Below are 27,534 nucleotides of genomic sequence, written 5' to 3' on the forward strand. Positions count from 1 at the left end.
ATTATATATTTAGCATCTTTCTTCCTCGTGTAAATGAGTCAGTAGTAATAGGGTAGGAGAATGTTTGGAAAGAAGCAAGGTATAAAAAGCCACCTTTAAAAGCAAGTAGAAAAAGAATTCTGCTGCAGCCTTTTTGGTTTTTATGTCTTTATTTAACTGCAAGGGAACAAGGCGATTCAGTAATGACCAGCAACTCAGAGAGGCAGCAAGACGTGTTTCCCACCCTGCCCCACAAAAAAAAAATTAATAAGGAAAGTGCACGATTACAGACAAATATGCTCCTGCTTCTAACATCAGCATGCAACATGTCATTTAGCTTGCATTGTCATACTCTACAGATAGAGCCAGAAAAGTGAAATGGAATAAACAACTTTTGATGGGGCCCTTTGCAGACAGAGCAAGCGAGGCAAAATGCATGAAAACAGTATGAGGTAATTTAATATCAGCTAGAGAAATACAAAAGCTTCCTACTGTGCATGTGTAGGGAAGTTATCAGATGGCTTTAGTGGATCACTAAGTGTAACAAAATGGAAACAAAGGAAAACCAGCTCAGAAATAAGGTTGTTGCTGAGATAGCTCTTGGTAGCTTTGCAAAAAAAAATTAGTGATTCAGGGAAAAAAAACCTTACAGTATTTATGAAATGCACTGTGATAATGCCATGCGAGGTTTTGCAAACACCCCACTCTATTCGTACAAAAGAAATATCCAAGTGTCAGGATTGTTCAGTACAAAGGAAAATAAAGCAGCCCCTAAAGCTCTCTAAAAATGTAGAGGAAGGCATTTACTTTGTAGAGTTTTTAGCATTTATACTATGTAAGGCTAAAAGCATTCTTGTGAAGAGGAGGCATTTGCAACGCTGCCTAATGTGGTAAAGGAGTGTTTTAAAAATGAATTTAACAAAACAGAAGTACAACAAAATAGAACACACTTCCCTCCTACATACACAATTACAGCAATTAACTCTACTTAATGTATGAGTCGTATGATCATATACCTTATCTGGAGTCATCAGCACCGTAGGCTCACTTTTTATTGCAGATTGATGAATGTTAACAAACATTCCTGATTCCAGCAGACCTGTTGATCTGACACAAACAGCACACGTATTAATTATGATTAATTTTAAAATTAATTTATCCTGTTTTGGGAAACAGAGATGGCTGCTTCTGAGTAGAATTTACATACCTTGCTGTTTCATTGTCTGTTACAAAAGTTGGAGTTGCAGCTAATGGACTACGAAGATCTTTCCGAATGTAGATCTTTTCTGTAGAAGCTGCACAGTTTGAAGATTTTTCCCTTGACACTTCAATAGGTTTCCTCTCACACTGCACAGCTAACAAAACAATATGCAACTATTAAGTCACATCCCAAATTACAGATTAAGAAATGAACCTTTTTTTTCCTTTATCTATTAATCTGCAATTTTAATAATGATTCTGAATATAAATTTAAAAAAATATTCCCATAACCAATAAGCTAACAGCTTGGGTAAAAAGCAACACACCAATTTAATTTGTTCTTAATCAAATTATGCAGTAGTCAAAGTCTACTTTGACTTTGAGACCAAACATATAGAAACTTAATTTTTCAAGTTACAATTGAGAGAGAAATCCTCTGATACCTTATTTTTAATTTGGGTCTTTAAGTGGAGTCTTACAGCTTCTGCTTCTCTCTACTTCACTATCCCACACTCTCAGTTCATTCATAAAGGACTCATGGTACCCTTTTCCATGGACTGCGGGTCTGGGTTGAACCCATATAACTTCATGCACTTAAAGAAGCTTCCCAAGTTAGGAGCTTAAACAATAAAGAGGGAATGGGATTTTCACAAAGTTCAGTTCAGAGCATCATTGACTTCAGAGAAGAAACAGATTTTTAATTTGAATAGGTCAGTGAAACTGAGGTGGAATGAATTTGGGCTTTAGCCTACAGATACATCACCTTGCTTTGGATGGATAAGAGAACTTTAAAATTAAACTTACAGTATTATACCCTAAGGGAACTCTCTAGCTCTATGGAATAAAGCCAAAAGAAACTAGTTTACAGTTTGATTTTAAGAGTTTAAAAGGAAAATTTAGTTTCTGGAAAAATAGAGGGGCAAAATACAGGCAGCTGAACTAGAGAGTAAAGATCCACTTTGACTTTTTCCTCCTTTTCTGAATTGATTTCTTCTGCGCTGGAAAAGTGTTACTGGCTTCTGCCGACAGAAGCTGGACTGTAACAAGGGGAATGTCCACAGACGTTGAAGACTGCTGCCAGCTAAAACAATTTACACTTATTGAGACTTACAATCTTGTTTCATCCCAAATGCGATGCATCTCTGCAGCCTACAGTACTGACATCGATTCCGGTGGTGTTTGTTAATGACACAGTCTTTTGTTCCTCGGCATGAATAAACTAAATTCTTCCGTATACTCCTTTTAAAAAATCCTTTGCATCCCTCACAAGTTACTGCTCCATAGTGACGCCCTAGTTACAGAACAACATAATAATGACATTAATTTTACACTGTATTATTATTTAGAGTTTATATTTATTAAAACTAAAGTATTTGCTATTTTACACAGAAAAAGAACAGTTTTTCCCCCCACTGGTTACAGATCTTAAAATATATTGTGGCTAAAAAACAACATAGAAAAGCAAGTGAATAATTTTTCTAGTTCAAGGCACTTAAACAGGACAAATTTTACAAATAGGCAAATTGCTTATTAAATTCTTGCTGAAACTGTTGACAGCAGTGTTAAAAAAACCTAAGAAAACAGGTTAGCAAGAACACAGAATAAACTCTTAATTTATACATTCTTTAGCTTTTTTTTTTTAAATGTCCCTAGTCAAGCCCTGTTATTGCTTATTACAAATTCAGCTGTCAAAATTGTATGCACGGAATCTAATGGAACCATGGAAAGTGCAAATATGGCATTTGACAGCAGTACGTAATCACTTCAAAGCTTTCCTGTGACCTTTCATTTTCCTAACAAGATGACAGCACATCCTTAAGTTCTTTCAGTAAAACTTCAATGAGAGAATAATCTAAAATAGCTAAATAATTTTTTTAAAAAATCAGTTCTTCTGTGAATTTTCTAATATATAATACTAACAGATAAAATCCTCTAGGATAAGCTACAGAAAAAAGTAAAATTTAAAAATTATTTTTCAGAAGTAAATTGTTTTGATTCTGCTATAGCACAAAACACAAATATTATGAAAAAGTACTGGTTTTAAGGCATAGTTGGCAATCCCAACAATTTTAATTTTATGATCCTGAAGAAAAAAAAGTAATTCTAAAACTGAAGATCACTCTGACAAACACTCAAAATACGTACTGCAGAGGCACCAAGGCTGTTCTTTGAACTAAGTGGGGCATATCAGAGAAATAAATCTCAAATATGAACAAAAGTAAGGGAAAATATATTTTTTAGACTCTTTCCTCACTCCTCATAAACTTTGTTTCAGACATATCAATCTCGCCTGCTTGAAGTTTCTAGAAATTCTGATAGGTTTTCAAGATTCCTTTATCACAACTATATTACCACAATAATAAAATCTGAAATTGAAGATAATTTATTTTACGTTAAAAGAATATCACTAAGAGAAACATTTTAACAGCAACTGGACTGTGAATACTTAATTTCCATCCTGCAAAGTGCCTGGGCTGCTTCTTCGCCAGCTCTTTGATGTAACTTCTTGGACTTCACTGCTTGTCACATGGGAGGCTCCCTGGAACTTGCAGCTGCTCAGGGGAACATAATGCTTTCCTCACGTTCACTACCACTGCTCGATATCTCTGGGCCAGGACAGGGGGAATAGCTCCTGGGATCTCCAGCCTCTCAAAGAATACTCCAGTCCCCCACTGAGGAGCCAGAGGAGTCTTGCCAACTGGAGCAGATTGACCAGATCTTTGCCTTATGTTTGGTAGATATTTCCTTTGAGATGGGTGAAGTCTGTCGTGTATTTAAAGCTCTAGGAACTATACCTGTAACACTACTCTTTGCTGCAGTAGAAAAAAATTAATTGGTTTTATTTTCTAGAAAGTTTGCTCCCCATCCTACTACTTTTCATTATCTATTATTCATATCCTAACATTAACTACTTCTTCCCCCAGCCCCTATTTTTATACATTTTATTCCCATTGCTTCCCAAAGGGAGGACTTAACTGCAGCTGTCATATTTTGATATTACTGGAGGTCCATCATACAGACTTCACTGACAAACCGTAAGAATCTTCTAATTGAGCAACCATTTCCCTACTTAGACTAATTTTAGCTAAGTAAGTAAAGAGCAAAGTTAAATGTCTCATCTCTCTCAAACCCCATTATCTTCCGTAACAGAGAAAGTGCAAAGAAAAAGGAGCTTTCAGCTAAACTGTGCTGAGGAATAGCCCTTGTAGATCTCTCTCCCTCTCTTTTTTTTTCTTTTTCCGTAAAAAAGAAAATGCACCCTTTCACTAATTGCAACTCTGACAGACCTGGAACATCTGATGGCAGGCGCATGTGCAAAGGCATGTGGGGAGACCAAGTTCTCCAGTGCACCGCTCCCGCTACACTTCTTTACAGTTTCTTAATATCATTACACAAAATTTAGTGCATAAAACATTTTTCTTTTCTTACCTTAGCACTCTACTTTTCTGTCAATAAACGAATATAACATTTTAAAGCTTATTTTTTACTGGAATTATAATGCATTTTTACAATTTTAGTAATGGCTCTTCAAATAGCTAACTGTTCCACATAAATCTCACGTTAGCACTTCTTTCGCATACTTGCAAAGTCTCCCTTGCCTACTGGTTTCATATTTAAAATAATGAACAGATTTCTCATATATTTTAAGAGAACCTGACAACAGCAACACATTTCACTGTATGACCTTATTTTAAGAAAGAAAAAACTCTCAACATTGTCGCTTAAGTAATTTTATCAGACAAATTTTTATAACAGAAAATAAAATGTATCAGCCTAACAAAAAAAAAGGCAAAAATTATCTAGTAGAAAACATTACATCTAAGATGTAAAATAACAATAAATAAGTCCCACTCAGGGACACTAGAGTAACATTTAATGTAATTCTTCACTGAAAGAGTACCCTTTCTGTTTGTGCACGTGTGTATGTATATATGTATATGCATTTAAACTGTTATATAGCTTCAGACTATGCTTTTATAAAATTGCACCACTTTAAAAAAAAAAAAGAGAAAGAAAAAAGTAAATACCTGATGCCTTGTCTCCACATACAACACACAGATCAAACACTTTATTTAGGCCCTGTTCATTAGGAGAGTTGTCTGTTAAAATCTGGAAAAAAGTGTGAAAGAATTCAATTTTTTCTTTTCTTTTTTTTTTTTTTACCATCAAGAAAGATTAAAATAAATCTCATGCTTGTGGTTTTTCTCTAAGATAGAGGACCAAATCTACAAAATATGAGGTTTTCTTGACTAGATTTTACTGTCTCCATAGACTCAAAGGAGCTACCTGCCATGCCTTTTCAAGATGGAACCAAAGTTATACTTGTAATACTTCTGAAAATAAGTCAAAATTTCATTTATCTAAATACTGTCTCTGCAGAATGGATTGACATTTTGAAAAACATTTAGTATCTGCATATTCTTATCTTACCTTTTGTTCAATTTTGTATTTATAGCCTAATGACTTGTCATAGTACAAAAGAGACTGAAGCATTAAACAGATGGAACAAAAAAATCCCTTATAAAGGCTACTATATCTACAATCAGATTTATTAACTCTTTTTTTTTGGCCATACACACGAATGGTGGACCAATAGAAAATGTACTCTGGACACTACCATTAAGTATCAAGTGGTATATAATTTGGCTTCCAGCAACAATTTGACATTATTACAGTACTCTTGTAATTTCAGTCATTTATCTCTGGTACCTGTAAAGCTGCATCAAGCACAGAATATTAGAACCCCAGCCCTACAGGGTAGGTGCTATAGCCTCCTACTTGATCTTTAAAAACTCTGTCCCATTAGGACATAAATAAAGCACAGCAAAAATTAAATTTAAAAAACGAACACACATAACATGAGTAACAACCAAACATCATCTTGACAATTATGTAAAGCAGAAAAAAAAAATTATTCTTCCCATTAAAAAAGAGATTATAGTTTTGAAGTTTGAAGAGTTTCTAACTTCTACTGCGTCTTAGTGGGAAGTCAGACTCTCTCATTCTTGCCTTGCATATTCAAAACAGGACCTCTGATAAAAAGAAAGATAACTTACTGAAAGTACCCTATCTTCAATAGAGAGAATTAAGAAATCACTTTTTTTGAGGAAAGTTTGAAAGATAGTATAGACGATATATATGGGAATGTTTAACAAGCAGACTTCTGTCTATTAAGCCTTTGTTAACAATACTGTCTCAGAGATTCACCTATTAAGTTTTCTTCTAATACAACATATTCTTAAGAAAAATAATATCGATGAGTTAAAAGAATATTAACCTTTCATTCCTTCCCAATTTCCATTACTAACATCATATATTTTCATGACATTATATAAAATATATATAAACAAATTCCAAGTCATCCCACAAATGAAACCTGCACTGAAATGGCAAGTTCCACACAAAGAAGGACTACAGAATTTGGCCCATGAGGAGATAAAAATCCCAGACTCAGAGAAACTCATCAATTGACCTTGAACATGAAGACTAAAAATTGATTAAGATGAAGAAGAATGACTGAAGGTAAAACAGATGATGGGACAAAGAGCCTTTCCAAATGAGTAAATGTAAAGATAAGATGCAATAAAGGAGAGGTTTTTCACAGAGAAAATGGATGGGCATTTCAAGTGAAGGCTACAGAACAACAAAACAGGCGAAACTGCAGATGAAAAGGTCATTTAGGGGAGAAAATATGAAAGATCCCAAAGAGGATGCAGTTGAACAACAAATGAGTGGTACTCTGTATGTCACCAATTTTAAGTGGAAAAAAAAATCTCTACCCATACATATTAACTGACAACATAAAAATCTAACTAAAGTGACAGAATACTCTGTTGTCTCTCAAACTAAGATATTTTGCCCACATGGCACAACCACAACCGGAGCTTTTAATCTTTTGTCCAGACTTCCTCTATACCTGAATTTTGCTCTTTAAACCAGTGTGGCACAATTCTCATATGGTTTATAGTTTTGTTGAGGTTTACTTAAAATACAACATGTATGATATCACTAAAGATACTTAAAGGCCTCTCAATAGGATTGACTTTTGTTACTGCTCCCCTATTCATAGCAATCAAATTCTTTGGAGCGAGGACCCTGGATGTCCATTTGCAAACATTTGTGAGTTTAAAAAAAAAATATGCAATATATATAGTACAGACATATGATTTGATTCAAGCTTGCACAACGTGTGAATAGTGAAACACAGTAGTGGATGGGCTCCCAGAAGAGCACAAACTGAAAAAATCAGGGGTCTTCAGTTGAAAAGAGATTACTTGAAAGAGGATATAATAAGAATTATAAAAACAATATAATCCTTTATGGCTGTTTCTTATAGTGCAAGAGACATCTAATTAAATAGTTCTCTCAGAAGATCAAATAAACTAAAGTATTCTTCGCACAACATACAATTATAGTATGTTATACAGACCAAGGTATATATGGGCTATACAAATAATAAAAAAGGTTAAACTTTAGTGGCAGCTATCAAATATGATGGTCTCACTGCCATCCCCAAACCTGGAGGTTGTTCTAAACCATCAACTAATGGAAGTGAAAGGATACACTCAAAAGGATCATTATTTACTTGTCTAGTTTATAATATTTTTTCCTTAAGCAACTGTTTCTGCCCATCGTTTAACTGTAAGATACTGACTAAACGGACTGGAGCTATCCTATCGTTGTCTGGCCTGCCCACACTGATGTATTTTAAAAGCAGCATAAATGTACATGGGTAAACAATATGCCCTCCTTTAGCTGGAGGGCAGTAACTCCCACTTCATGCTGAGGGCGTTCAGATCTTCTGTGCATTTTCTTCATGCTATTCACATCACTGCCATACCATCCTTGCCACGTGAGGTCATAGGGCAGAAAACCTGGAAGTTGGAGTGTGAGGACTAAGAAAGCAGCACATACAATGTGCACGGGAGTAAGGTGGACTGAGGACCAGTGTAGGGAGTTACAACCCTGACTAGTTACAATCTCACATTAGTAAACCCAAAACCTTTAGTGCTATTTTCCCACTCCCACTGAGTAATGTACTTGCCTAAACAGTCTCTTGGAGAAACTACCTTGGAGAACAATTCACACAGCTGAAAAGTAGTTACAACAGTGTATGAAAAGGAAAACAACCAGAAAGAAATGTTAAGTGACAAAGACAAGGGAGAAAAGAGCATGGTCCCAACAACAGACAAAAATAGATGGACAGTCAACGAAACAGAAATAAAGGAGTATTGGTATGGCAAGAGCTGGAAATGACAATAAAAATAACAGTATTCCTTCTAATCTCATGAGCCAGGGTATAAATTTTAAAAGCAACAAATTTACAAAAAAAAAAACAAAAAAGAAGCGTTTTCTTTATAATTTCTAAGTATCCATACTAAGCCCTAATGCAAGGAAAAGCATTAAAAAAACTTCAAAAAAGAGAACTCAGACAGACATATTTGGAAATAAAACATCTCTTCTTATCCCATTTGAAAGAAAATTATGAAATAAAGTGGATTATCTACCTGGATGTGTTGTGCAGATATATCAGGGGATGCAAAAAACAGTTGGTTGACACCTGCAGCATCTGGAGTTGCTAGGATAACTTTTCCTGGAGTGGAATCTTGTCTGGCAAGGATCACCTTGCTTGGGGTAGAGCCATCATGATTTGTTAAGATGAACTGCTTGCCTGCTGAGCTCTGATCAAGTGCTGTAACAATCTGAATCTTCTGGCCCGTCTGCTGATCTGTGACAATCTAATAATACATTTATCTCAAATTGTATGGTAATTTTAAGTTCACCTTTGGGGCCCAATCTGGGCACTTGAAGAAAATGGGAATTTTGCCTTTGACATTCGTGAAGCAGGATCACCTTCCCCCTCTGTCACACGAGATTTAAGTAAACTCAAAAAAAACCTTAGATTTTCACTATATTTGAGACATACTTTAATCAGGGGTGCTTGAAGTCAAAACCTGAATTCATACTTCCAACTGGCCTATGCTTTCACAACACTACTGAAACCCTCGACAATTCCAGCACCCACAATTCGAGGTATGTCTGTAGCTCTGTCTTGAACCTGTCAGGTTGTGAGAAATCTTAACTCTTGAAGTCACTGCATATCACATGAAGTGCTTAGCACCTCCCAGATTTTTCTGCTTAACAAGAAGCTTCCTAAACCCACAAATGTAGACTTTCAAATGAAAAAAAGTAAGCATCAACCAGTAAGAAAAGCAATAATCTCATTGCACCTATATATACATCTAAGACTTCATTTTTTGGGAGGTTTTTTTTCAACATATATATTCCTAAATAAAATAAGCAAACAAGAATCTCTCTCCCTGCCATTTTTTTTTTTCCAAAAGGAAAAACTAATTTTCATGTTTCATTTCATAATCCAGAACACACTTAAAGACTGGTTTTGCCATTTCATCCTTATTTTCAAGGATAAATATAGTAGAACTTTGTTAAATAATCCTCCACTAAACTCCATTTTTTGCCAGCTTTTCCAGGAGATTATAATCTTCAGATAAAATAATGAAGATTCCATATATTTTCCATTATAAATCTCACTTTCAGTCATTTCTTGCCTTTCTACATCAAAATGCCTACATGGAAAACTGCCTGGTTTATTCTGGAGATTAAGGAGAATCATCCTAAAAAAACTGTTTGCTGTAAACTTTTTTTTTCATTACAGATCAATAAAATAGCTCCAATGATTTTTTTTTTTTTTTACCTATAGCCAAACATTTATGTCCATCTATCCATCCCTAACATTTATATGGTCCTTATTACTGATGAAATTATTTATTTCATGATCTAACACTTATCATAATTATTTTCATGTAACTAGGGCAGCAATATTGTATTTTCTAGGTGGAGAACGGGCGCACAAAGAAACTGAATGACGTCTAGTTTCACACAAATCTTTATCAACTTTGCTATTGCACATTCACAATTAGCTTATTACTTTCTCTGAATGTTCAACATATTTAAATTAATTTCTAAAACCTGTGTATAGCTTACATTTAAAAAAAATAAGTAGTGAGAGCTACAAATTATTGAGTACCGAATTTCAGCAGATATAATCAATATTTCAAATACTCTGAAATTATGAGTTTCAAAACATATAAAAGGAATGTGTTTCCTTCTGGCGGTCTTTTGCTATTAACATTTTTATGGATCAGATTTCAAATATTTTTTCTGCAAAACATAATTAAAAGTTTATTTAAGAGAGAAGTCCAGGTAAGAAGATAAAATTCCAGATGCTAATGATATAAGAAAAGAACATAAATTATATTGAGATTTAGGGTGTAGGGTGGGAAGACAATGCAAAAACCCACAATAGTTATCAAAATTATTAATACGGGGATTTCTATCCAGTTTTCTCAGATATCCACATGGTCGGGACCACAAATGACTACAGCAGTCTTTTTTTTCTCCTTTCATTTCCTTTATGTTGGTTCCATATTCTTTAGAAGGTAAACTTCCTTGCTCTTTTAATCCCCTTCTTTGCTTAACCTCCTCCTTCCATTCCATTTTATTTCATTTTACAATCTTCATTTCTCCTGTGTAATTTCTAGCTATTTTCAAAGCAGCTGATGTTCCCTTCCTCTTCTCTCCAAACACATTTACTTTACTGGAATTAGGAGAAATTCCATGCATGTTATCCACAACAGGGGGCATGCATGTACAAAAGCCAAACACAGAATATTGTGCTGTTCCTTGAATTTCCACATCTGCTCTTTAAAAGATGCTGGTATCTAAAATCTGTCTCACTATCAAAACTTAGAAGTGCAACTGTATATACATCAAAAAGGCATATACTTTATCTAGTTAGGTTTATACAAAGTATCGTATAAAACTCACTCAACAGACAGCAGGTCCCCAACAGTGAAGATACAAATTTGAACAAAGTTGATTTTTTTTTATATATATATATACTAAATTATCTGCTTTCATATTATACCCTAGCTTTGCATTTTTAAAAGGTATATACTTGTAGAAAAATATGGCAGGACAATAGGCCTGCCATTGCTACTTCATGCAATTCACTTCACCTCCTATTTAACAAATAGTGTCCTAATTCTTCAACTGGCTTCCTGCAATTCTGGGAGGATGGCCATGTATTTTTCACTGCATGATACAGTAGGTATATCTATACAAAGCAATTCAATCTGCACAAATGGTTTCTGCAGCTGTCAAGGATTTGAGCGAGGCATAAGAAAAAACAGTTGAAACAATTAAGCACAGTCTGTCCGCAGTTGACCTCTTATGGCCATATACCTGCAAAAACTTCCCCTAAATCACAATGAGACTCAAAGTGGAGCAGTCCACCAAAGTATAACAACTTACAGTACCTAAATGTTGAGATAAGAGAAAAAAAAAAAAAAATCAGAGGCGAAAAGAAAACCACTTATTTTCTCAAGGTTATCCATCAGGGCTCAGTTACACCACGTTATGTTTCTTAATAATCTGAAACTCAATGTTGCTAAAGGGATTGTGTTATAAAACAGGAATATATTAATTCAGGATTGTCTGCTTAAAAATACTCTTCCTCCATGTATTTCATTGAAGCAGCCTGATGATAATGGAGGATAGTATTTTCCTTTATTGCTTTTAAGCCTTATCCATTAACAAGTTTTGACTTCCACTTGAACATCATTTCGGTAAATTAAATACATCAATAATTCTGTGTTGCTATTTTAAGGGAAAAAAAAAAGGGTCTAAACAGAGACAACTAATCCATCTGTTTATAACAGAGCCGTTTTTGAACCAAAGTGTCTATTTAACAACATTCAACTTTTAGCCTAGAGAAACAAAATGCTAGCATTCCCTAAAAAGGGTGACTAATGAAACATGATTTAAAGAACATTTTACTGAGGATTTTGTATTTCAATATTTCAGATAATTATTTGTGTGCATTTAATAGTAATTTTAAAAAGGAAAAAATATAGATTGAAAATATAAACTCAAAATGAATCAATTTAACTTTTATTTTGAACATTTCACTGAGATGTATTTGTTCCTACAAACTATTTTACTCTTCACATAAATTCTGCTTTGAGGTAAGTTTTCGTGACTAAGTTCCATCTCCTATCTATTTATATTGGTGACACATTTGTAGATGCCTGTTGCAGGAAGGATGGCATTTGACTGAGCGTTGTTCCACACATATCAAGAGACAACCACTGCCCCAAAGCACTTGCCATCCAATTTGAAGCAAGAATCAATGAGCGTGGTGAAAAAAGACAAGGGACAAAGTAGCTGGGTTACAAACAAATGATCTTCCAGCTACATGAGATGATGAAAAACTATATAAAGGCTCCTTTCTCTAGAAATACAATTCTTCTGTGTTCATCGTATTTCCAGTAATTACACTGCCTAACCAAAAGTATTTCTCCCGCAACAAAGGTGACACAAACGAGTTAGAAGTCTGCCACCGGCTTTGAACCAACAGAACTGTCCTGCTGTTCAACAATAAAGGCTCATGGGTTTATATGTCGTCGTCCCACATTCAGACCCTGATGCTGAAGTTACATTCAATGGCTTCACACTACAGGGACATTATAGCATACAGGTATTGACAATGAAAACAGAGGATAAAGAGATGGCAGTTAATTGATTAACATAAATTATTTAATAAAAATACAGCCGTACACAAAGTGTAGAAACAGAGTGGAGGTAGCTGAAAGAATAAAGATCAACTGGATAGGTAAGATCAGTGACTAGAGCACAGGTAGGGGGTGATAAAACAAAATAAAATATCATGTACGGGGGGCGGTTGTGAAGGGTCCTGGAAGGTTGAAAGCTTGAATGCAATGAACTGAAACAGGAAAAAAACAGTGGAAAATACTGCAGAGTGAAGCCAGCAAAAGAAAAAGCAGCCAAGATTATACCAGCAGCTGGCTTGCTTAAATGAGAGTAGTATCATATCTGAGAATACTTTTAAAATGTATTCTGCGGTTGATATTTTTCTTTAGGATGAAAATTAAAAATAAAATGTTTGCAAGGATTTGCATTGATTTTAAGGGATAAAATAGAAAATTCCAATCCTCAAATCCTCCTAATCTCCATATATATGTATCTATGTTGATTTAACTACCTGCATCGCCAAAACCTCCTACCCTCATTTGAACTGTAGATTATTACCTGGCCAGGCTAGGAATTAGCATACTGGGACATTTAACATTGGTTGGGACAACCAAAACCAGTATCCTTTTCAAACATTAGGTTGCCTTGCACTTTTCCTGACTTGTATCAACGATAGAATGCCGTATTTCCCTCCTTCTCTGCTCCAAACTGTAGATAGGTTTCAACTCAGTTGAATTACCAGATCTAAAAGGTACTCCGTTTTCAAAGAGCAGTATCATTACAGCACTGTGAAGTCTTTTTCTGTTCAGTGGTTATAATTTTTTGTAAATCTTAAAATTATTTGGACAAAAAAAAGAAAGAAAAAAAAAGGGGGAAGCACTGAAATGATATTTCATGCCTGTTTATGTACAAATTGTCTGCCACCCAGGGCTCAATTATTTACATTCAAGCAAATAATATGATGCAAATGAAAAAAAAAAAAAACTATGTGAAAACTGGCAGAAATAACAATTCATCTCCTCTTTAAAAATATATCAGATGAAGCATACCTGTATACGCTGTGGTAAAGAGAGGCCTGAATCTGCAGGGACAATCTGTATTCGTTGTGCTGTCCCATCCATTAGTGTTTGTTTAACAGCTTCCTGGGACTGGGTAATCTAGAAAAAAAGAAACAAATGTAATGGATTGACAATGGATATGCTGCCTTAAGGATGAATACACTACCTTAATGGACGAAACCTTAAGGTTTCACCAACTTTTTCATTCTCTGCACAAGGCAATGTAAAGTCTAACACTTACTGTATAAGGAATGCAAATGCTTGTCATCTAATTTAATAACTTAATTTTGCTAGTTAGAAAGTTCTGTTTGCTTCACTGTTTTAAACCTATTTTGAAATACCTTCCAATTTGAAATATAGAAACACATCAAAAAAAACAATTTATTGTTGGCAAGTCCATGTAAGTCAATTAGACTGAATATTTATTACTGCTGATGTTGATGAGACACATGCTAAACACAATACCTTTCATCATAGCTGTGCTACATTTACACTAAAATATTTTTACCTTAATGGCTTACTTAAAGTTATAAAATATTTTTTGTGTGTGTGGAAACACAGCAACTGGCCTTTTCTGTCCTGTTTCTACTCTTCTGTTAAAGCAGCAAAAAAGAACAAAATTATTCTATATTGGGGAACTATCAAGGAAGTTAGAGAAAATTAATGAAATGCACCAAGTTGTAAAGTAGTGTATCTTAAAACAAATTTAAATCTGCTCGCAGACACAATTTGTGGAACTGCTTTAATGATTATCAGTATTTTAAAAATTATTCACATGCTATAGCCAAATGTATACGGAGGAAGGCATTATTCATTAAATTATTTGTCAATAAAAGTTAAGAAGTACAGCTGTTATTTACAGAAGCTTGATTAGAATGGCTGGACTTTTTGTAGCACACAGGAAGTTTCTCTTCATAGAGTTTATGGACACCTTCAAACTGATTTTTTTTTTTCCTAAATTTCTGAGTAACTCCTTGAACTTTTTCCAGTTCAAAAACTGGAACATCCTGCAATTCTATATTAATAATAATTCTCAGTATTTACACCATTATAAAAATGCTTCTCTTCAACAGCTGTCCTCTCCTCCTGACCCAGGAATTAATATACAGAATATATATATGCAGTAAAGGTACTTTTTCATTACAGGTTGAGAGCTTTTTCTTTCCTCCTGGATCAGCTTCCTGATTTCGCAACCACACCATGATATAAATGCTAATAGCAGCAGAAGAAAGAAGGCAAGAACATGCAGCTGGAGGTGAGTATGAAAAGGTGAAAAAAAGTGGTGGGTAAGACTTCCCCTTACAGCAGGAAATACAAGCTCCCATCAGCCTAAAAGCTGATTTTGGAATTTTACCTGAAAATGCATTACTTTTTGGTATCAGTCCCAGCTCTTATAACCTACTTGCTCCTATCCCTTAGGGAGGTACAACCGGTTGGTTAGTCATTCACTGGTTTGGAATAGGACACCGATGCAGGATAAAAGGAGCCCAGCAAACAGACAGACAAACAAAGGCTCTTTGTAGCACAGATCAAACCTTCAATCTGGATCTCCACAATCCTCAGAAGCAGATGCATGAGAGCAAATGAGAGAGTGGGGTTAAGTTGCTGGGGGGATTGCTTAAGCTGCCAGCGGCATCAAAAGAAATTATTGTCAAACTACTGCCCAAGACATTTTTGAATGCTGCTTTCTAAAAAATCCAATTTTTCATGAGCATGAATACTTTCCAAATTAAAATAATTAATCTACTTTTTTTTGCTTAAGTAAAGGATGAAGAAGAGTTCATTACACAGCAACTTTTAGAGTTTGAAAGAGATACTTTCAAGCACTAAAATTCTGCATCAGCCTTTCAAATGACACATGACGTGGTGATTCACAGGCAACTGGAGTTTTACATTAATTTATCTTTGCTTTACAAAATCAGCTACATATTCCAGGACTGTTTTAGGCTTGCTCCCTTAAAACGTCATGATCTACATGTTGCGTAAGGTAAAACTGCTCTTCAACCCCACAAAATGTCATCTTGACAGTTTACTTCTACACAGAATCCAGTTTTTTAATTGCAGTTTGAAAAAATACTGATAAGAATAACCACTCTATTTGTTAAAAATTATATTTTGTATGTGTATGACAGACTCTGTTTTGACAAATATGTAGCTTTCTTTTGTTACTGTTACCTGGAGGACTGTGGAAACAAATTGGCATATACTTAGTGTACTCAACCACAGATTGAAGAAGATTGCTGAGGGCTCTTGACTGACAACTTCGCTACATGAATCAAGGAATGTGATCTGATGTAGAAATATGAATTATCTCACACTTAGCAAAAGATTATTAGCAGTTGGCAGAATTTGAGAAAAGATAAACATCGTGCAATGCTCCTTATAGGCAAGGCTATAAATTATTTTTTAAAAATAGGTTTTGCTTTTACACAAAAAAGCCCTAAATTAACAAAAAAGTGTTTGTGAACATCATCATAAAATTTTTTTGTGATAATTTCATCTTTAAAATGCTTCAAGAACAAAAAATAATATTATAAAGAAATAAAAACCTATGTCACAGAATACTTCTAACCATTATTTCAATGAGACACAGGAGTACTTTCCATCCTCCTCAGAATGGGAACACCTGTTTTTGTCTTTTCATGTTCTACTCATGTAAATTTTTCTTGTAAATTCAATTAAAACTATTGCAACACTTAATAGAATTACAAATGCTAGCAAAAATACTGCTGAAGTTCCATAGACCTTAAACTATGGTTTTCAATGTTTACATCGAATAGGAACACCACCACGCAGTTAGAGGCGGTAGGTCACAGGTAGGTAGGAACATAAGACAAGACAATTACAAAACAATCCCTGTAAGACCACTTTCCTTGCTGATTCCACCTTTCAGCCAATGCACCCACGCATGCCATGCACCTTTAACAGTAATTTTGGCTTAAGGAGCCCCACCTTGCACTGCCCTGGGTGGTGCTTTTCAGTCCTTCTAACCATGTGCCAGGTTGGGCTGCACCTTCTACCAGGTAAAGGAACTGACTCCAACTGGGAGGGAGAAGACCTTCCTCCACTATCCTGTAATTTTTTTTTTCCAGTTTTGTCCACCACACAATGATACATAGAGCTCACATGAGCAAGACTAGCACAGTGTGAGTCCTCAGCGAGGACTGGGCAATGCTGAAGCCACACTGCTGCCAAATAAGATGTGACAGTCTCAGGCACAGTAAAACCTCGCTAAAGGACAAATCCTAATCTATACTGCTGACAGAATAACATCCTTGAAAACTGTAAGGCTACAGTTTCATCACGAACAGAAACAGCCAACAGCTCTCTGCAGTGTCGCACCTCCACTCACTCCATCTTCTCCCCTGTCTTCCCTTGGCTACCAGTCATCTCCTTTACGCTGGCTCCGGCACTCATTAGAGCCTTCTCAGATCCTACTCAACTCACTAATGCAGCAGAAAACCTTCCACTTGTTTTAGCTGCTAGTGTGGAAGTTAAGCAAGGTAAGAAACAGAAAAAGGATTTTCCCTCTCCCATGGCACTGAGATACTAAGTCAGCTCAGTGTCTCATGGAATCACACTATGAAATTGAGAACTCTCACGGAGGATAAACACCACCATCACACCATCCTCCTTTCCAAGTGGAATGTACATTTCAGCTAGCTTTGACTAGTTTGTACTTTAAAAAAAAAAAAGAAAAAGAAAAAGAAACAAGAAATACAGCCTATTTAGATCTCCACAAGGAATTATATTACCAATACAAAACTACACTAGACATGGCATTCCGACCTATAAAGAGGACAAGTGAGAGAAAGAGAACACCTAACATTACATAAATCACTTCCGTCCTTTGACATAGCCTTAGCAACACTCAGATGCTATAACAATGAAAGCTGTAAGGATTTATACAGAACAGAATTAACCAACCCACCTTCCTCGCCTTTCTCTTTGAAATCAAGATGGAGAGGAACTGAAGTTACTTCAAAGTCACAAAGTCAAAAGCAGGGACTGGGAGAATGAAGAACCACCCGCTGTAGGAGAAGAGCAGGTTCAGGAACATCTAAGGAACGTGAACAAGACCTGATGAGATGCATCCGTGGGTCCTGAGGGAACTGGCGGATGAAGTTGCCAAGCCACTGTCCATTGTATTTGAGAACTCATGACAGTCTGGTGAGGTTCCTGATGACTGGGAAAGGGGAAACATAACCCCCATGTTTAAAAAGGGAAACAAGGATGATCCAGGGAACTAGAGGCCAGTCAGCCTCACCTCTGTGCCTGGCAAGGTCATGAGCAGATTCTCCTGAAAACCATGCTAAGGCACATAGAGAGCAAGGAGGTGGTTGGTGACAGCCAACATGGCTGAGGGTGAATCATACCTGACCAATTTGATGGCCTACTACGACGGGATTACAGCATTGGTGGACAAGGGACAACCAACTGACGTCATCTACCTGGACTTGTGCAAAGTATTTGACACTGTCCCGCACGATATCCTTCTCTCTAAACAGCAGAGACATGGATTTGAGAGATGGATCACTCAGTGAATAAGGAACTGGCTAGATGGTGGCACTCGAAGAGTCGTGCTCAACGTCCAAATGGAGACCAGCAATGAGCAGCATTCCTCAGGGGTTGGTACTGGGACCGGCACTGTTTAACATCTTCGTCACCAATGTGGACAGTGGGATAGAGTGCACCTGCATCAAGTCTACCAATGACACCAAGCTGTGTGGTGTAGTCATTGTGTTGGAGGGAGAGAAACCTTGACAGGCTGGAGAAGTGGGCCCATGCAAAACTCATAAAGTTCAACCAAGCCAAGTGCAAGGTCCTGCACATGGGTCGGGGCAATCCCAAGCACAAATACAGGCTGGGCAGAGAATGGATTGAGACCAGCCCATGAGTCAGCAATGTGTGCTTGCAGCTCAGAAAGCCAACTGCATCCTGGGCTGCATCAACAGAAGCATAGCCAGCAGGTTGAGGTGGGTGATTCTCCCCCTCTATTCTGCTCTTCTGAGACTCCACCTGCAGTACTGCCATCAGGGCTTTGGAGCCCTCAACATAAGGAGGACATGGACCTGTTGGAGAAAGTACAGAGGAGGGCCACAAAGATTATCAGAGCGCTGGAACACCTCTCCTATGAGGACAGACGGAGAGAGTTGGGGCTGTTCAGCTCGGAGAAGAGAAGGCTCCAGGGAGACCTTATTGCGGCCTTTCAGTACCTAAAGGGGACTTATAAGAATAAGACAGAGACGAACTCTTTAGGAGGGCCTGTTGTGATAGGACAAGGGGTAATGGTTTTAAAACAGAGGGAGGTAGATTCAGACTTGATATAAGGAAGAATTTTTTTACAATGAGGGTGGTGGAACAGGTTGCCCAGAGAGGTGGTGGATGCCCCATCCCTGGAAATATTCAAGGTCAGGTTGGATGGGGCTCTGAGCAACCTGATCTGGTTGGAGGTGTCCCTGCTCCTTGTACAGAGGCTGGACTAGATGACCTTTAAAGGTCCCTTCCAACTCAAATTATTCTATGATTCTACGAAAAGTAAGTCTATGTCTAGACAAGAAACCAAAAGTGGATATTTCAAGCTAAAAAATACCATTTATTTAAGATAAATAAGATACTGCTTCTACCTAATTTAAAGTGGTGCTAATTTTAAATAGACTATACTATGATGAAACCTTCTAGATAAGTATATATACTCTTATCTACACTCCCAAAATATCTGTGCATCTCTGAAGTTCTCTGGCTGCAGTACACAGATTCTGCACACAGGTTACAGAAAATGAAAACCAGAAGCTAGCAGAAAAAAGGGTTCAATCTTCCTTTTGACTTACACCAAACACCAATACGTATTTTACAGTGAAGAGTACGGCAAACCTTTCCTCATGAAAATAAAAATGACAACTAAAGCAACTGCTTAATTGGAAAGCCATGTATTGACAACTCTCTTGTTTGTACATTTTGTAACTGAAAGTGAGCACAGCAATTCTACAGCCAGAGGGCTCTCTGAAAACTGCTACACATCCAAAAAGTAGAGCTAAACAGCTAGTCAATTACTAGAAGCACTGCTAGATTTTCCTTATCTTGTGGGGCAAACTTTACCAAGAAAGTCTTTGCAGTATAACTTTAAAACAGACTTAGTAAGTTCTTCTAGTCTTCCATGGGAGAGTCTCTGGAAGTTTTAAGTGTACTAATAATTATTTTCTCTTGCGATTTTTGTTTTTACATATCAGCTTGTGCATTTTATTATTCAATGTCTCTTAAATAGGACTCAAAATGTATGTACCTCTCCCATTTGCTGTTCAATAATCTGATGGGCCAGTTCCTCTATAGTTGCCATGATCTTTAATCACCAGAATTTCCTGTCAAAGAAAGGAAAGGAGATGCTTAACATCTATCACCTCAATAGTAAAAATATCTTTGGGAAAATATAGTTCACATAAGTATATTCATAGTTGTTTGAAGGTGACATCCCTGTAGAATTTAAAGTTTGATTTAATAATTTCCTATTTGTAAATGCCTGTATCTTTTTACTCAAATAACTCACATAGAGACTTCCTATTTTCCTCCCCTGCTTTCCCAAAGAGCAAAAATATAATAAACAGAGGTGTATTACTGATCATGTTATCAGCAGGGACATAATTAACATCTAAAAAACTGGAACTGGGCCAATTTTGTTAATGTAAATCAAGGGGTTGAAATCTAACTTCTTCTAAACTCATACTGATTTTTTTTTTTTAGTATTACCAGGAGTGTTTGAAGGTAAATTTTATAATTAAAAGGAGGCACTACTTGGGAGGCAGAAAATACACATGTTTAAAAAAAGATCCTGTTTTGCCATGAATACTGCAGTAATAGCATAAGAAGGTCAAATCTTCAGAAGAATAATTTTGTAGGATTTAACAGACGCTACTACACTAATGCAGTATGAAGTATTCAGATGTATCCCTTGTTGGTTTGGGTACCATTGACAAATATTCACTAGGCAGTACTTAAAAGGAACATAAACAAATTATGAAGCACCATAAATACTTTATTTTCCTGACAAAAGCTGTATTAAAAACACTATAGCATCAACTTGTTCTACGAATCAAGACAGTACTCTTACACTAAAGGATTTGTCTATATACTAAATTTGTTTTGTTTCAACTATACAAGGTACTCAGGTTACACAGCCTTCTCATTGCAGGCAAAGTTATAAAGATGTTTAATACAACACACATACTCCTGTGTTAACTAAAAACTAAATAAGGATTTTTTAACACAGTATTAAAGATTTATTTATTTATTTAATAAGCAGGAATGGCTAATTAAAGTAGTTACATACATAGAAAAGCTAGTTGGTTTTCACTCTTACTTTGCTGGAACTCCTAGGAACTATCTCCTACCACAGTGATCTCTAAACTTTCCCAATCAACTATGCAAATAATAATGTTAGCTCATTTTTGAAGCTCATTCTGGTCTTACAAATGGAAAGAGAGATCTCTTTCGATTAGGGCAAGAACTGCAGGCCTTGGAAGTGTGCACAGCAGTGTACTATCGAGCGATCGATACTATGATCAATGTGTGAAAGGGAAGACTATAGAAATATCTGGGCACTGTAGACGATCCTTAATCACAGCATGCTACATTATTAGTTAAATTAAGACAAAAGATGACATGTATACACATAAAGCATATGAGACTAAGCTTATGTTGAAAAGCATTATCTCATTATATTAGAAGGTCTAATAAATGTCAGCACCCTTACAGGAGCACTCTATTAACTCACTTTTGCGTGCAGTGAGCTGCAGCAAAATCACTATTCAGAGAGCATTCAGATTTTAAAGACAGTCACTGTATTTTATCTGATGCTTTCTTCTTTTAAATAAAATACTAGCAGCAAAATATTGCATTGTTTACACACACAGTGTCAGAAATTTGTGCTACTTCATAAAAAAAAGTTTAAAATCTTAAAAGCAAATTAGGGAACTATTTAGTAAGACGGACATACTTTTGGGTAAGACATACATCTTTTGCAGAGTTATTTTAGAGGAAGACCTTACTGCTTTGTGAAATTTGACATACCAGAAATATTGTGCATATGATGACAATTTGAAAAAAAAATAAGTGTAAACTAAGTAAAAAAGGGATCTCAGCTGATCCTGCTTTGACTGGGGTTTTGGACTAGAGACCTCCTGATGTCCTTTCCCACCTGGAATACTGTACAACTCAAAAATGCACTGTTCTCTTAACTACAGGAACAATAAGAATTGCTTGCAATTACAAAAAATTCCCAATATTTAGAAAGCAGTTTGATTTGCCTTTTGAGACAGCAGTAACATCTCCCACTCTGTAGTCACTGTCTCTAGAATTTTCTACATTATTTTCCCAAAAGAAACTAGACTATACTAATACCATTTTCCCATCACAAAAGCCAGGTCTATAATCCTTCCCATAACAAAGTACGATTATGACCTTCTCATTTTCAATCACATTTACCAACAGAGCCTACGGCTACTTTAACTTTATTTTATGCTTTTCTAAAGCTCCTAGTGCTTCGGCTTGCAGAATTAGCATGTTCCAACAAGAATATTGAATACTAATTATTACTGCTATAGCTGTGTTGCACCAACTCAGCAGCCATGGAAATGAACAATACAGTACAGTGAAAAGAAAAGCTTAATTTATTGTTCATCTAGTAAAAGCTTGCAGTCAAATACTGAACTTGCACAGGAGGCAAAATCTGGAAATAACTTTTACAGAAATTGACTCAGTCATGAAGAACAAAAAAATTCTTACTTATCACATCTCTGGCACTGCAAAATTATAATTAAAGGTTCTCTTTAATGTTCTCTGTCATACAATTACTTGAGAGATCTGATTTCTACATGTCTCCACAAGTACTTTGTCTACAGGCTTAACAAGAAAGAAAGGTCTTTTCTTTTTAATGTTGCAGATTCATTACTACCTTACTCAAAACAATTCTGTCACCAAAAGGGTTAGCCCTAATCTACCTCTTGGTTTCCAAGCTCTCTCCCTGCTGCCAGCACTGGTAGACCTGTGACTTCACAGCCAGCAGCAAAGTTTTATTTTTGCCCATGTTAGTTCTCAGCCCAAGGAATTACTTTCACTTGCTATATTACCATGCAAACACTACTGCTGTACCAGTGGTGGAGGGGAACTGTAGATCACACCTTTCCACAGTAGCAGAAATTTACATCATCTTAAGCCATCTGAAGTATTGAATACTTTCCCACAGCTCTACAAATTGTTCCGAGATGAGTCTTGGAGCTTAGACACACTTATTTTTGGATCTTACAGATGAACCTGGTGAGGAAACAAGAAACAGAGGATGAAAAAAGCAACATACAGCCACAGGACAAAACAGGTAACACATATGATGGTGAAGTGGCCCAGCAGACTTCTGTACCACATGCTAAAGTACTGTACAACTAGGAGATTCACAGCAATCTTCTTGCCTCATCCCCTATTTCTTGGAAGGGTATAATTTTCTAATCGTGAGAACCTTAGTAGTCAGAGCCACTTTTAAAAACAATGCAAAGAAAGCAGTGCAGTTATACAGGTTTCACACACATGAACTCATTTACTTATAGCTTAGATAGAACTTCATGTTCTGTAGCACAGACTTTCAACCTCTTTGTAGTTAGCCCTCCAGTTAACAGATAATGACCTCTGCAGTTCCCAACACAGAACTAAGTGGTGGCTCATCTTTGAGATGCTGGACTTTGTGTTCTTTGACGTTGGACTTTGTGTTCTCTGCCATACTGCCAAATCCAGGAACCATGAGGAGAATTTGTACTGGTTGTGGCAGAATTCTGTATTGGTGCTACCAACTGTCTGTAATAAGATCTCTCTCTTGTGAGCAAGATGAATAGATACAAGAGCGAGTAGGTATTTTTACATTAATAATTCAGTGTTATCAAACAGCACTAATAAAACACTGAAAATATTCAGCTCTCTTAAATCCAGAGTTGGTCATAGGCATCTTTTATTCTTACTGTTAGGAGCAATGTAAGAATACTCTGTTTTACTCTTAAGAGCAGCAGAAGAGGCTCTCTAAAAGAGATTCCCTGTCTTGATGATGTATTATTTTTGCAGGAATCCTGAATTAAGAGATGAGAAAAGAGCAGGAGGAATTTGGAACAGAATAGAGTGTTACTCAATCACAATCTCCAAGATGTGCTTAGTTGTAGAAATACAGTCTAAATGCCCCTAAAATATACAAAATTAAAGAAAACTCAAAGCCCAAAGGGCAGTGGTAAGCAAATTCTTTGTCAAACTGCTTAGAATCAAACTGCTTTAAAAGTGATGATTGTTAAATAAAAACCTAATGAAATTATAGTGGACTTTGAAAGCTTGACTAGATTAATATTCCCTAAATAAGTGATGCTCCTATCCTTCCTACAACCAAAACTGATCAAAAAGATTTTGAAATATGATTCTCAGAACCAAGAAAGAGAAATCTGTGTTCACAAGAGTTTTCAAACTCAGCAATTTCTGAACTTGAGGAATGTCACCTCTCCATTCAAAGCACCTTCAAGGACATTTTCCTCAACAACTATAATCTTTAGAGGATGAGTTGTAAATGGCACAGCTCTCAGAAAAAAAAAAAAAAAAAAACAACCACAAAAAACCTCAAAAAAGCATAACAAACACTTAAGCATGCATCATTGAGAGTCTCAAACACCACGTAAGGACAACTTTTAAGAATGCTGGTTTTAACATTAATGCTTCACTGAACACCTAACAGTGCATCTCAGGAAAAAAAAAATATTCTCTTTTACCTACAAGTAGTTAACAATAAAAATTCAAAAAATAAGAGGAAAATTCATCTTGAAACTGTATAAATTCTTTATCATAGTAATGAATCCACCAGCTATAAGCTTGAAGTATGAATCTCATACATCCCAATCCTGCTGAGACACAGAAACCTCAAACCAAAAGCTTTTCAGCTGCTCATCCAGTCATTCTGCGCTGCTAGTTGATCATCTTGCAGCTCAGGGGTGTGCTTCTGCAGTGCCACCTCGGCAGGAAACAAAAAGACTGACCTTCAGAATCAAGAGTTGTGTGCTTTAAGGAATTACTTTGCACCTGCTAGTTAGTTCTCCTAAACCAGATGTAACTGCCCTCACAGCTAAGATGCATTAGTTAAACAACCTAGCTTAAAAACTGGAAGAGATTTACACTAACATGTTTTAACTTGCAGTAAAACAGTGAAGAAATACACATGTATTCAACTGTGATGCTCCAGCCATAGGGAAACTAACTCTCAGGGAGACATAAACCATAGGAAGTGAATTTTTGAAGCTTTATCTAAAAGAGCCATCTGCTTCTGATTTGACCTAGACTTGTGTGAACAGAGTACTTCAAGGATACAAACAAGACTGAACTCTTATGATGAAGAGGAATCTGGAGAATTGGCTGAGGCTCTCCTACCTCTTCATGCTGTCTGGAATAAGCACAAGGGAACGCAGCCCATGGATGCAGAACCAGCTGTCAAAGCTAGACAAATCATGCGAGCATGAGCACATGGGGCATGCATACAATGGAAAAGGAACACACTCACTTGAGTAAGAATCTGCTGCTACTATGATCAGATCACAATAAAGAGTTGCTACGTAAAACTGACAGATCATTTTTAATAGTTTGCACAGACTATTAACATGTTGTTTCCTTAGCTCAGACTACTACGTAAACAAAAACGTTAATGCTGTCAGTGTTGTTCTTGCTACAACTGTACGAGTAGTAGCAATAGAAAATTTCTGGAGACTGGCTGGTAGAGATACAGTATACACTAGCTCTCGACAACTTAAAAGATAGCCCTGAAAACCATGTTGGTAATCAATAAAAATATTAAGTAAACCTTAAAGACCTCTGACATGCAGTTATTATAACTTACACACAAAAATCCACTGCCTGGAAAAGTATTACCATGAAAGTATTATGATAGCATAAAGTGTGTGTGTCTATGTGTATATATATATATAAAACTAAATTTCTAGCTCTTAAGTTAGATAATTGAAATGATAGAATTTGTTAGTATACCTTCAGAATTACAAATAAAATATTTGCCTAATCCAATAACAAGGTTCTTTCCTAGATACAATTCACACCAGTACCAACTGATAACTGCTACATTATAAAAAAGCTATGAAAGCAGGTTGGTTTTTAATTAGTGTTTACAACAGTAATTGATGCATTGGAAGAGTGTACTCAGCTCTTCTGCATTTTCATGCATATATGAGAACTTGTCAATCTAAGGCCTCTTTTGATGTGACATTATTTATCCTACTGGATTCTTTTTAGAAAACTTATCACTTGAACAAAAAGAGGGGGGTATTAGCTCTTCACATTTTTGTGTTGAAGTTTTGTCATTCAAAGACATAACTAAATAATAATATTAAATATATATATAGTTGAGCTTTTCAGCATGAAGCACCATCCTTCTGGTAAAGCTTTATTTATATATTTCATTGCAAATTCTGGTTTTGAGAGTACTGAGCTTGTGACTACATGTTTTTGAAGATATACTGCAGAGGTGTACAGTTCCTGAGTCACAAATACTGATAAACCCATTTATGGAGAAGCTGTGAAACTTTAATTGCTTTGACTCGCAAATTGTTAAGTTTAAAAGCTCAAAGTTAGAAACAGTCCTATTACAGGCATAAAATCCCTATAATAGATGCATTTACACTGCTGTAACACTGCATTTTTAAACTTCTGCAGTGAAATAAGCCTGCAAACAAAACAAAACTAAGACTGTTTAAAATGGGTAAATGCCAATATATTACTCTCATGATTTTTTTAACAGTGACTTCTTAAGACTGATGTACATCAGGCCTCATCTATGAAGTTACACAGATTATGAGGATATGATCTTATACTGGCTTCACTTCAGCAGGTGAAATTCCTGGCAAATTAGTAATTAGTCCCACTACAGCTCTCACTAGTAAGTAAAGCACTGATTTAAATTCGCAGAAGTAGGCAACCAGTTTGAAACACTGGTCAGACTTTAGCGGGACTTATAAGCAAAGCCAGCAGAGCTTGGAATGCCCTACTGAATTAATCCTCCTTCTCTTCGTCTCCCTTGAAGCACCCATGTGGATGTGCTACTTTTGAACTTGTTGCTGGATCACCAGCGAGCAGTGCGTTATTCTGAAGTTTGTCTTTACCATTTGCGTTACAACGCCATGCAGTCAAGAGTACTGCTCAGCAACTGGCTCAACAGCATCGTATTATAGGTGGGATGACAGTCAGGAGTGCTAACTGTCAGGAGTTGCACAGAGGTCCTTGATTATGTATCATACTTCTTAAAGTAAAGAGTGTGAGCTTAATTTTGGCCTGAGGAACTGGAATTTACACAGACTTAAAGAAATAACTGTGAACGATTAGCACCTCTGACACTTGCAAATGCTCAACTACATCCTAAAATAAAGGCTAAGGGGAATCAGGTTTCTCCCTCATTTACCTGACAAGACATAAGTGAGGCTACAGCTCACGTTGCTGCACAACTTCCTGCACTGTGAAGATATCCTCCATAACCACTGTGACTTGTAATTACATACAATGAAAAAGTGATACATTTCAAAGAATTATTCCTGTATGTTTTCCATCTTTCTTTAATAATGTGCAAATAAAGAGTATTATTGCCAAGAATTTACAGATTAATTGCATTATGTCTTCTATTTTGACACTTAAAATTTCAAGTTGCATAAACACTCCG

General features: G+C 36.2%; 1 protein-coding gene across 11 annotated transcripts in view; it reads right to left on the minus strand.

Moving 5' to 3' along the window:
• The window catches only part of NR2C1 (nuclear receptor subfamily 2 group C member 1), a 59,234-nt gene that overhangs the window by 16,569 nt on the left and 15,131 nt on the right, over positions 1 to 27,534 (minus strand). For 3 of the 11 annotated variants that reach the window (XM_086750370.1, XM_086750380.1, XM_086750387.1), the window contains exons 2-9: positions 22,934 to 23,117; positions 20,095 to 20,170; positions 13,803 to 13,910; positions 8,688 to 8,918; positions 5,208 to 5,289; positions 2,291 to 2,470; positions 1,187 to 1,334; positions 996 to 1,086 (exon numbers count right to left, since the gene is read on the minus strand). In XM_086750370.1, coding sequence (XP_086606496.1) covers positions 996 to 1,086; positions 1,187 to 1,334; positions 2,291 to 2,470; positions 5,208 to 5,289; positions 8,688 to 8,918; positions 13,803 to 13,910; positions 20,095 to 20,148 — 894 coding nt within the window. In that variant the 5' untranslated portion in view covers positions 20,149 to 20,170; positions 22,934 to 23,117. The remainder of the gene's footprint in view (positions 1 to 995; positions 1,087 to 1,186; positions 1,335 to 2,290; positions 2,471 to 5,207; positions 5,290 to 8,687; positions 8,919 to 13,802; positions 13,911 to 20,094; positions 20,171 to 22,933; positions 23,118 to 27,534) is intronic. The other 8 variants (XM_086750410.1, XM_086750427.1, XM_086750395.1 and 5 more) reach the window with 7 other exon arrangements.

Source organism: Chlamydotis macqueenii, chromosome 1, assembly GCF_036417535.1.
Source record: "Chlamydotis macqueenii isolate bChlMac1 chromosome 1, bChlMac1.mat, whole genome shotgun sequence".
Taxonomy (NCBI): domain Eukaryota; kingdom Metazoa; phylum Chordata; class Aves; order Otidiformes; family Otididae; genus Chlamydotis; species Chlamydotis macqueenii.